Source organism: Hydra vulgaris, chromosome 03 (genome assembly GCF_038396675.1).
Source record: "Hydra vulgaris chromosome 03, alternate assembly HydraT2T_AEP".
Lineage (NCBI taxonomy): Eukaryota > Metazoa > Cnidaria > Hydrozoa > Anthoathecata > Hydridae > Hydra > Hydra vulgaris.
Window position 1 is genome coordinate 43,063,304 of NC_088922.1, and position 12,883 is coordinate 43,076,186.

General features: G+C 29.8%; 2 protein-coding genes across 2 annotated transcripts in view; both read right to left on the bottom strand.

Annotated features, from left to right (window-relative positions):
- LOC100206506 (proprotein convertase subtilisin/kexin type 7) overlaps positions 1-12,883 on the bottom strand; it is a 47,507-nt gene that overhangs the window by 31,969 nt on the left and 2,655 nt on the right. Inside the window, exon 2 of the mRNA XM_065794485.1 lies at positions 1,591-1,687. Within this exon, the coding sequence (XP_065650557.1) occupies positions 1,591-1,687 (97 nt within the window). The remainder of the gene's footprint in view (positions 1-1,590; positions 1,688-12,883) is intronic.
- On the bottom strand, positions 8,422-11,505 carry LOC136078177 (uncharacterized). Its single transcript, XM_065793299.1, has 2 exons — positions 11,138-11,505; positions 8,422-10,968 (listed from the first exon to the last, which is right to left on the bottom strand). The coding sequence occupies exons 1-2, from the start codon at positions 11,373-11,375 to the stop codon at positions 8,534-8,536; spliced, it is 2,673 nt and encodes an 890-aa protein (XP_065649371.1). The 5' UTR covers positions 11,376-11,505; the 3' UTR covers positions 8,422-8,533.

Here is a 12,883-nt window from a genome sequence, read left to right on the forward strand (position 1 = left end):
CGTTGTTGTAGAATGTTGTTGTTTATAAAAAAAAAACAATTTTTTTATTTCTTAATAATATTTATTATAAAAAATGCACATTTAAACAATTATATATCAAAATTAAAAATATATAAAATTGTCAAATATACTTAAAAAAAAAAACCATTATCAGTAAATCGTTTATTAAACATTATTTAAAAGCGATTCGCTAATATAAAAACATTTGTTAAATGTTTTGATGTAATTTATTTCACTTAAAGTATAACTCAGAATATTTTTCATTCAGCGCGTTTTTACAATGTTTTTTTGAAAATGCCCGCGGTCAAATTGTCAAAGCAAAATGTAATTTGCCTGGTCATAAAGATGTGCGATCACACATCTTCCTGTGAAAGACTGATATGTATGTATATATATATATATATATATATATATATATATATATATATATATATATATATATATATATATATATATATATATATATATATATATATATATATAGATAGATAGATAGATAGATAGATAGAAAAGAGGTAACTAAACTTGTTCCAGCAATAAGAAAATTACAAAGATTACAAAGTCCGTCTAACTTATCTTAATCTACAAACTCTAGAACAAAGAAGGCAACGAAGGGAAATGATACAATGTTTTAAAGCATTTAAGGGGTTTAATGAAGCAAATTGGTTTCATATCAATACCATACTACATTCCCTTTTAGCACAAGGACCTGCAAGTAATGTTAGAGGCTCTAAATTTAGACTGTCGAAACAATTCACAAGAAACGAAGCTAGATATTATTCCTTTACAAACAGGATTCTTATGGAATAAGTTGCCAAATCCAGTTATCAATTCAAGAAGTATCAATGAGTTCAGAATTGATATGACAAGTTCATTGTCGCCGAACAGGCATCTGCTAAAGTCTGCTAGACAGACTTCACAAGAAATTTAACTTTTTTCTTATCGCAGATTATTGTATTACATTATATATTACATATACATTCTTTTAAAATTTTTTTATATATGTTGAATTTGATTAAGAAGGCTGCAAATAAATGTTTTGTTTTAAATATATTTTGATATTATTATATATTTACAATATTTCGCTATAGTTTAGCGAAATATTGCTATAGGTCAGCGAAATATTGTAAATATATAATAATATCAAAATATATTTAAAACAAAATGTTTATATGCAGCCTTCTTAATCAAATTCAACATATATATATATGTATATGTATATATATATATATATATATATATATATATATATATTTATATATATATATTTATATATATATATATTTATATATATATATATATATATATAAATATATATATATATATATATTTATATATATATATATATATTTATATATATATATATATATTTATATATATATATATATTTATATATATATATATATATAAATATATATATAAATATATATATATATATATATATATATATATATATATATATATATATATATATATATATATATATATATATATATATATATAAACAATTCTAAAATGTATTCTAGAAAAAAGCGTGCTCAATGTTTTTAAAAGAACAAAGTATAATATCTAAAAAAAAATATCATTTACCATCATCAATAACAGAAACAGTGACACCTTTTCCAGTAATGTTATTTTCCCATACACCTGTTACATTAATATCATGTCCAATGAATTTTAAGTTATCCTAAAAAAATATTATAAAGCTAAAGTTTAAAAAAGGAGAAAGGTAAAAGAAAAAAATCATATAAAATAAAGATCTCAAACTAAATTTTTTTATAGAGTTGCTTATATTTTAAACAAATAACCTGTTTGAAAGATTATGATTTATACTATTATACTACCAAGAGGAAGATTGCCATTTATGGTTTACAAATTACTTTTAACCACAACTAAATTGTAAAACTTTTTTCCAAGTATTTCTCCTAGATATTATCTTCACTATGCAAAAAGACCCTCACCTGCCCTAATGATAACTATATTTATAAAATATAATTTGAAAGGTATTAAAATCAGAGATGTAGTCATGACAAAATGGGCCTAGACTAAGACATAGACATTTGGGTTTAAGACCAAGAGCAAGACCGAATGCTTCAAGACCAAGACGAAGACCAAAACATCAAAAAATAAACCCATTACCAAGATCTTTAAAAAACTTTTAAACCTGGTCTTGCAGTAACTTTTAAAGAAACTTTAAAAGTTACTGCAAGACCAGGTTAAGACTAGTAAAAGAATAGCAAATAAACCTTTTTTTCTTTATTTTAACGTCTAAATAAAAATATTTATATACTTATTTTTTATTTATGCATTTTTATACATCAATAAAAAAAAGAATACATAAACAAATAAAAAAATAAGAATACAAATAATTTAGATAAAAAAATAAAATAAAAAGATTTTTTCTTTAATTCTCCTAACATAAAAAATTTCTGTTAGAACCTTGTCAAACCAACGTTATGAACTCTCATTAAGAGCGGGAAGTTGTGGCAATCTGCGTTTGTTATTTATAAGTAATCCATTAATTGAGTTGATATTTTTCATAAAAATCAAGAAAGTAAAAGAAAGTAGAGGTCCAAGACCAAGACCAATAGTCTTGGCTTTCAAGACCAATACTAAGACCAAGGCAGTTAAATATGAGTCTCTAGACGTTTCAAGACCAAGACTTTGGTCTCGAGACCTAAATCTCTGATTAAAATCAATTTAAACAAAAGAATTTTACCACTTAAATTTTTCAAAATTCCAATAAAGTCTATCAAAGTTAGGATTGCCAAATGTTCAGCTTTTATTAAGAATCACAGTACAAATCTTAACTTGTATAGGTTCAGCACTGCAGGGCTTTGAAGCCAAGGTCTAAAAATTGGCTCTGGCTCCATTAGAATATTTGGCTCCAGCTTCGGGGCAGCTCCACAAAAAACACAATTTTTTAAAAATGTTTTATGAAATTAACTTAAGTATTATTCTGTTAATCAAAATCTTGATTCATCCTTAAAAATAAAATATCTAAATATCAGGTTTGAGTAAAGAACGCAGATCGCTCGATACAAACTTAAGAGCAGAAAAAAGCCTCTCTACACTTGCTTGTGAGATAGATATACAAAAGACTACTCTGCACACTTCTTCTATTCTTTTGAGGTATTTTCAATTCCCTCAAAAGCTAAATTCACTTTTATATGTCCAATTTCTTCCATTACCTTACAGTCATCCATAAAATTTCTATTAAAAGTATTTTTATCATTAAAATTAATTTTGGTCTCAACTCTTCTTTTTTTCTTTTTTATCAAGCTCCGTATCAAACTCATCCTCTTCTTCATCGGAATTAGATTCACTAAAAACTGAAAGAAGTACTGTAGATGGCTCAGCAGTATTTCTTATTTCTTGAATTTCTATTATATTCTTGGCATCTCTTTTAAAAAGTTTTTCTGCTACTGTTGTAAGCCTTACTTTGCTCATACTAACTGACCTTTTTCCAACAGTATTCTATATCTAGTATCATCATAAGCTGCAGCTAGAAATATATCATTATCAAAATGTTTTTCATCTCGCTTCTGCATCAATTTTAAAATGTCTTCTGCAATTAGTCCTTGATTCTTCTCTAGGTCAGATTTCAATTTCAATCATTTCTTTAGGAACTCTCCCGGAGTGATATTGATTCCTTGAAGTTTAACTCATATTATACATACATGGCTTTTTTAAAAAATCACGAGATGACTTAACTTATCCCATATTTCAGAGTGTAGAAAGAAAATTTGATCAACTGCAGCAAATTGCTCACACAGTGAGCGCAAAAGTAATAATCTTTCAATCATACAGAATGTAGAACCCCAGCGAGTCTCCTTATCGAAAATTGAAATAACTTTGTATTGCTTTATTGCTAAAAATATTGTATGTAAGTTTCTTAGTTTCTTTACAACATAACAGACATTTGTCAAAAGTTGATGTTTTTTTTAAATCATACGAATTGCTAGCAGCAAAGTGTGAATAACACAGTGCATCAACCTAAAGTCAGAAGACAATTATTGACACCATTTTGGGTTGATAAAGACTAGATTTTTTTCCCAGCTTGCTGCACTTTCTTCTTCATTTGTATTCTGTTCATTTTAAACAAATATTCATCACTTAATATTTGTTTAAAATTTGGATTGCTCTAATCATATTGGCTACATTGTCTACACTTGCACATACTATTTAATCTTTGCTGATACCAAATCTGTAGAGTATCTTTCACCATTTTTTTTTTGGTAGCAGCAGGGTTGTGCTGTCCTTGTGTATATATCAATGCCTAAGTTTTTAAATTTTTTTCTGAATAATAATATTGAATATTTATTTCCAAATAGTTCTTTTGTTGTTGAGTAGCTGCATCTATTTTCATATAAATAAATTTCTGTAACAATATTTCCTTTATCTCAAGTTTCTTTTTTTCATGAAACTCTTTATTCAAATTACTTACAGAATCCTGTCCAGTAATGAATCCGTAAGTTTTACCTAATTTGCCTGAAACCAACTGAAATCCTTCATCCATAAATATTTTAAATAAAACTCTGTTATTCGTTACTGTTGTGTTAATGCGATTTATGTATACATATATGTTTTGTATTACACTATAAATATACTTTATGTATTTTGTTATTTTGTTATAGGCTAGTATTATTATAGCTCTTTTGAGCCAACATAATTAATTTGGTTATTCTTTACAATCAAAAGAGCTAATATTATTATGAAATAAAAGAAAGATGGAGCGATTCATGAAACCTGATAGACTTGGTATAGATCCGAACTCAACAGATGCAGAAAAAACATACAACCACTGGTTAAGAACATTTTACAATTTTGTAAGTACAGTTGATAATAACTCCATTAAGCTTAATCTTCTAATAAACCATATTGAACCTAATGTCTTCGAATTCATATCAGAGTGTGATGATTTTGAACAAGCAACAAGTATTCTCGAATCTACTTAAAACCAAAGAATGAAATATTTGCCAGACACATTTTATCAACACGGAAGCAAAAACCGAGTGAATCAATAGATCAATTCCTAAATGAACTTAAAAATTTGTCTAAGGACTGTAAGTTCACTGCTGTAAGTGCTGAGCAATATAAATCTGAAATGATTCGCAATGCGTTTATAAATAGCTTACTCTCCAATGTTATACGCCAACGCTTACTAGAAAACAAAACATTAGACCTTTCAACAGCTTAGACCAAGCTAGATCTTTAGATGTCGCCCAACAAAATTCAAACTTATACTCACAACCAACTATACCTATCTCTGCCTCTATTCAGGAAATCAAATCATCTTTGCAAAATCAATCCATGACTGATAATCACTTAGCTGCTATAGTAAAATCAAAACGACTGTGCTGGTTTTGTGAAAATATAAGACATCCACGTACTAAATGCCCTGCTCTTGAAGCTATCTGTCACAAATGTAAAAAAGTTGGTCATTTTGAGAAACTTTGCAGATCATCTAGTGTTTCTGCTGCCGTTCCTAAAATTGATAATGATTACTTCTGTGCCACCATATCAGCTTCGGCAAACTCTCCCTTCAGAGTCTGTCATAACATCATTATTAATGATAAGTATAAAGCAGAAGCTTTAATTGATAGTGGGAGTACAAATAAAATTTCATTAATAATAAACTAGTGGCTCTACTCAATTTAGATGTTATTTATAAACAGAGTGTAATCGGAATGGCATCAGCTTCTTTATCAGCAAAATCAGATGGATATTGTTATGTTTCAATAACTCTTTAAAACAAAATCTATAACAAAGTCAAGTTGCATGTGCTAGATAACTTATGTATAGATATTATTCTTGGCACAGATTTTCAAGAGTTGCATGAAAGTATTACCATTAAGTATGGTGGGAAAAGACCACCCATAACATTCGCAGCTTTAACAACAATGAAAACTAAACCTGCTGAATTATTTGTTAACCTCACGAAAGATTGTCGACCGATTGCCACTAGATCTAGAAATTACTCTCAAAGAGATAAAGAATTTATTAATCTGAAATCCATCGCTTGGTCCAAGTAGGAATAATAGAGCCTAGTAATTAATGAAAAGACTAAACGTCGTATGGTTGTTGATTATTCTGAAACTATTAAAAAGTATACTCAATTGGACGCATATCCTCTACCTAAGATTGAAACAATTGTAAGCATAATTTCCAAATACAAAATTTATAGTACTCTCGACCTTCGCTCAGCATACTACCAAATACCTTTATCAAAAAAAGATCGACTATATACTGCCTTTGAAGCTGACAATAAGTTGTGGCAATATACTAGAATGCCTTTTGGAGTTACCAATGGATCTGCATGTTTTCAACGCAAAATAGATAACTTTGTTAGAACATATAAACTAACTGACTGCTTTCCTTTCATTGATAACATTACAATATGTGGTAATAGTCAGAAAGAACATGATGAAAATCTACTTAAATTCAGATTAGCTGCTATTGATGCTTGGATTACATTTAATGAAGAGAAGTGTGTATTTTCAACTGAGACCTTAGATTTTTTAGGTTACCGTATATCTTATGGGTCCTTGAAACCAGATCCTCCAAGACTTGCTCCTCTCATTAAATTACCTCCACCTGATAATGCAAAGTCTTTACAGCGTATTATTGGAATGTTCTCATACTATGCAAAATGGATAGGAAAGTTTTCAGATAAAATTAGACCTTTGAACTCTGTTACCCAATTCCCACTCAATCAGCAGCAAATATCAGCTTTTGAAACATTAAAAGATGAGCTTGTTCAATCTTCCATGCAAACCATTGATGAAAATATACCTTTTACTCTAGAGACTGATGCTTCTGATTTTGCCATATCCGCCATGCTTAACCACGAACCCTTCAAGGGAGTGAACAATACTATTCATCAGTGGAGAAAGAAGCTCAAGCGATAGTCGAAGCCATAAATCATTGGCGCCATTTTCTTTTGGGTCGACATTTTATTCTTATCACTGACCAACGATCTGTGGCTTTTATGTATGATTATAAATCAAGCAGTAAAATAAAGAATGATAAAATAATGCGTTGGAGAATAGCCTTGTCTCCATATTCTTATGATATCCACTATCGCCCTGGCCAATGTAATAGTGGTCCAGATACATTTACTCGTATTAGATGTGCAGCAATAAATTCAGAATCATTATATGATTTGCATGCTGCACTTTGCCATCCTGGTGTTACTCGCCTCCATCATTTTATTCGATCAAGAAACCTCCCTTATTCAGTAGAAGATGTAAAACAAATATGTGAAGATTGTAGAATAAGCAAAGAAATAAAACCCAAGTACTATCGCCCAAATGATGTGCACCTAATTAAAGCAACCCAGCCATTTAAACGTATATCTATTGACTTCAAAGGTCCATTACCTTCTTCTACCCCTGAACAATATATGCTAACAATTGTAGACGAATACTCACGTTTTCCTTTTGCTTATCCTGTAAAAGATATGACAACTCAGACAATAATAAACTGTTTAGCTGATCTTTTTTCTATGTTTGGTATACCTAGTTATGTTCATTCTGATCGTGGATCCTCATTAATATCTTCTGAATTAAAGCACTGGTTCTTATCAAAAGGGATTGCAACTAGCAGAACAACCCCTTACAACCCAACTGAAAATGGGCAAGTTGAAAGATACAATGGAATTATTTGGAAATCAATATTACTCACTCTTAAATCTCGAAATCTGCCTATATCATCATGGAAAAGAGTTCTACCTGATGCACTTTCAATCAACAGTAGGCAGATTTTTAATTGTGATGCTGAATATGAAGATACTGCTACATTATTATTAAGCAAACTTGCTGACAGCATAGCATCTTATTATAGGGCTAATATATCTAGTGTCAGTGATAAAAAGATATCAAGTAGACAAACAATATGTGAAATGAAAAGTATGGCTTGAAATATCTAGGAGGTTACTGCATCCACAAATAAAATTAAAAAAATCCAATGTTTTTGAACAAATAATGACACTGCTATACAACAAGCAATATCAATATTAAAAAGCTGCCAATCTGAAACAAAAAATATTCCAGACCAAAAACTTATCAATGCTCTTAGCCGTGGAGGACTCACTGGTATAACAATTGAGTTTGAGCAAATATTAGTTATAGCAGAAAAAGCATTTTGTTTATATACAGAACAGTCAGAATTAACTAAAAGCATAGACATAGATTTCATGACAGAAAAAACATTACATGATCAAGATATAGATGAATATTACAGGGTTATTCTTGAAAGCTGTGATTTAAAAATTGAAAAAGATATACAAAAATCTACTTTGTGTTCAATACTGAGATTATATTTTAGAGTTCGAAGTCATTCATTTGTCAAAGACTTTGTTAATAAACACAAAGCAAAAAAAAAAACAGGAGAACTATCTAAAAAAGGATTACGTGCTAATATGAAACAATCACATAAACTGAAAGACAAATAATATATATATAAATATATATATGTAGTTTTATAAAAGTTTTGAATACAAATAAATGTTATAATATAAGTAGTTTGTAAATCATGTTTTTTTTCTCTTTCTTTTTGGTATAAGATCTTCAGACACATTTATCAAAGACTTTTTTTTTATATAAGAGCCTCTAGTATTTCCAGTGTTAAGCGAAACACTTCTTTGGATGCGTATTGCATTAGAATTGTATCCAAACTGTTTAGCATCAGGGTTATCTGAATGTCGCCCTATTTGTCTTTGAGCACTGAAATATTTCTCTAATGGATCTTGACAAAATCTATTAGTAAGTACATAAGACATACCCTCTGCTAACAGAAACCTTGTAACTTCCACAATTGAGTTACATGTCATTATTAAGCCTTCATGAGTCTGATGTGAAATGAACATTTTAGCCTTAGCCTCATAAGAGTATTGGCAACTAGAAGTATTGTCCACTCTTTCATTTATAGATCTTTTCCAATCTTTAAAATAATCCAAAAAATCATTTAAAAGGAAATTAAATCGTAAATCATTTTGGTCTGTGTATTTTTGAAGGAAAGGTTTTATATTAATTTTATGTTCTTCTAGAGATTTATTGTTAACACAATCAAAAAACATGTCCATTTTTTCACAAAAACTAGCTGTCTCTTTATGTTCCTCAGTTCCAAAGGTTTTCAAAACAGATGCTACGGTTTGACTTAAAATTTGGGTAGCTAGTTTTACAGTCATAGCAGAGTAAGAGTTTATGTGTATGTGCTCATTAGTTAACTTAGGCATAAGTTTTAAACCATTGTCGAAATCTTCATAATAGAATTGAGTAATGTGCTGCCACAGTAAGTATTTTCCATTGTTCCACAAGTAGCGTGTACATTTTCCTGCGCCAGAGTTTAATAAGCAATTTCGAGCAGTTTTCATCAGGTGTGGTGGGTCTGCTACAAAGTATATGTATCTATATTTGACATACAAATTTATTGTTTTAAAAATAACAGGAGTAATCATATCTCCACACATATAATGGTGAAATTTAATCATTGTTCGGTTTGATGATGCACCATCAGCCACTACAGAGACTTGGTAAAGATTACATCTTTTTTCTAAAATGCATACTGAATCCCAAAATAAACTAAATAGCTGCACTGCTGTGGCAGTAATGGTGGTAAAATATGCAATTGAAAACTTAAGCGATGCTGCAATGCCACGAACCATGAAAACAAGAGCATGAGTTGCAAGCTCACATTTTTGTAATGTAGCAAAATTCAGGTCTGGGTCTCCCAAATCAACAAACCCACTTAGCTGATGACTGTTCTTATCAAAAACCAGATTAGATTTTAGGGACATCTCATCAATAAGAAGCACAATGTATCTTTCAATTTTTGTATACTGTTCCGCTTGCATACATAATTCAGCAACAATACCTTCCTGAAACCCAGCTTTTGGCGTAATACAATTTTTATAATCTCGGAGTGTCCTCAGGCTTGGCAACACAAGAACTTTGCTATCTCTTATTTCTTGATATGCAGATGGGGATTTTGATGCTATGGATAAACAGTATCTTATTATCATTGGGTGATATCTAACTTCAGATGGAGAGACACTAAATAACTTTTTTTGTTCTTGCCAAAACAAATTCATGAAATCACTAATGTTATGATTAGTATTAGAAATTATTGAAAGAAAATCACTATGTAAATCGCAATCCATCATCACACTTGAGCTAATAAGCTCTTCTTTCATTGCTTCAATTCTAGCTTGCAATTGTGCACATTTAAGACGGTGCAGCTGCATTGTTAATTTAAGCCTCGATGGTGTTGTCAAAGAGATAGCAGCATTTAGTTTGGCTGGCTCATTGTGACGCTTAACTTTCTTTATTTGTGAATAAATAATTGATTTGTTTGTCAATAAACATTTTTTGCATCTGTTTGAGTTTTTAAGTAAAACATCGCAGTTAATATTTCTATAGTATGACATATGATTAAATGGTGATGATTTTGTGTCCCAAGAATGTGGATTTATTTTAAAAGGTATACAATGGTGTATGGTACTAGCTGCCTTTTCATGATTTGGCACACCTATACATAATTGATAACTTTCAAGCACATGAATTAAATTTGTCACAGTTATATTTTGCATACTTCTTTTGTAGTCTGAGTAAATAGGATGACATTCAGGAACCATGCACCCATATACTGCCAAACTATAGCCTAAACTTTCATCTATTGTTATCTCAAATTCTGGAAGAACAAATTGATTTGAAACATTTTTCAAAATAGATATTTCTTTTTCTTTCACATCTGTTATCCAACCATTTAAAAGTTTTAGTTTTGGAATTCGAATTGAAATGTCATTAAGCTTATTATAGTACTTAATTGGTTCTTTAGTCTCAGATAAAATAATTTTTCTTGGCATTCTTTGTTTTGGTGAAGTTAAGTTACAGCTTTTTGTCGGTAGTAGTAGAGTTGATATAGCTCCATTTTTCATAATCTTTTTTGTCATTTTGAGACCAATATCTGAAGATAAAATCATTTGGAATTTACACACACATACACACACACACACACACACACACACACACACACACTAACACACACGCACACACACACACACACACACATACACACACACACATACACACACTCACACACACACACACTCACATAGAGTTTATTAACAGCTTACGTGTTTCAAAATCATCTGGCTTAAAGTGCTTTTCACAAGCATAAATTTTTCCAGAGTTGATCTGCTCTTTAAACTGCTGGTCAATAACACGTCCTTTAGTTATTGAATTTAACCATTCAGATCGCCAATTTTGATGAGCAGGATCTGCAGGATTTGAATAAGGAAGCTTAAATATTCCTATCCCCTTTGTTCTTCTTGATGTTCCACAGTTCGTTATACTACAAGTAGCACCTGGCATATTATCTTCATAAATTGATCAACACTGATCAATGATGTACAAAAAAAATCACTTATAAATAATCACTACAGATAATCTGTGAAATAAAGGAATAATCTGTTTGCATTATCACTTAGCAATAAACGCCGTTAAAAAGTTTGTGTGCACTGTCACGCTTCATTTACGCTCTATTTTTGTGTCAAAAGGTTAAACAATAGATTTTACGGAGTTTCCAAACCAGTTAAGTCTAAAAAATTTTTGCAAAATTTAGCTTCTCGAGTCGCAAATGATGAACTTTTTTGTAACCGAATTATTCAAAAATTACTATTAGAACTGGTTCTAAAAAAAAAATCTGCACCAAGACACTCAATGGCATGGTGGGTGTCTTTACCAAAAAAATGTTGAACCTCAAAAGAAGTGAACTCTTATGGAAATTTCATAAATAATGATCTTTTTCAAATGTAAGCTTCTTAATGAAGGTATTGTTAGAAAAAACGTCCAAAAAAAAATGCTTTTTTCGTTTAAAAGTGTCAGTTTTTTAAACAATAAATTTTTAAAAACTGAATGTTATTTAACAGATTAAATTTTTTTTAAATTTCTATGAAGTTTTGCTACTTTTGAGATCCAACTTGATATACTTTTAAAGATAAATATTTTTTACACTGAATATTTTATTGGATAACCAGGCTCGGAAAAGTATGGAAACCCAATGCATTCAAAAAAGTTTAATTTTTAAATTGAATGGAATCTAAAAAGAATTGTTCACATTTTACATAATCAAGTAAGGAAATCACAGGTAATCCCGTGATAAAGCAAGTAGTAGGTATGATAGCATCAGCGGCTTACTGAAACCTCAGTTTAAATGCGCAGCCTAAGCCGTTTAACTTGATTATTGTGATGTTTTACAAGTTTCCGTATCTTTTGTTTGTTTGTTTTTTTCTCTTTATCTTTATTACATTTTATTAAGAGGTTCAAAGACAGATATGATTTTACGGGGCGTAAAGAGTTGAATTCTGAGGCGAGCCTTTGTACGCAACCGACTTGAATACTAATTCGTAATTCTACACGTTCTGAAAACTTAAGAAAATCTTTTATATCTGATATCATATTGATTTCAAAATTGCTTATTTTCTCAAAATGTTTGCTAAAATCTAACTTTAATTGCAGTTTGTTCAAAAAACTTACATTACAGTTTGAACATGCGTTTAGAAGTTCCAAATATAAACAAACATTGTTGGAAAAAAGATATTTATTATTTGAGTTATCCAAGTATTATTTGAGTTAACCAAATGAAATTTGACTGTGATAAATTTAAATAATACTTTAAAGTAATATGTAGATATATACTTTTTTTTTTCTTGCTTACAAACGTTGACAAGAAAACATGTTTTCATTATTTTTAAATTTTTTTATTTTTTTATTCTTGTGTGTGTGGTTATTAAGGTGCTCTCAAAAGTTTTTTTGGTCTTCTCACAAAGCATTGCGAAAGAGCATTTAACTAGGAAGTTCACTCCTCCTTCCTTGCTAAT

Excerpts from the sequence above, each read along its gene's own strand:
- LOC136078177 (XM_065793299.1), bottom strand. The coding sequence starts at position 11,375 with ATGCCAGGTGCTACTTGTAGTATAACGAACTGTGGAACATCAAGAAGA. Across the intron at positions 10,969-11,137 it reads GCCAGATGATTTTGAAACAC|ATATTGGTCTCAAAATGACA; the intron begins GTAAGCTGTTAA and ends TTTTATCTTCAG.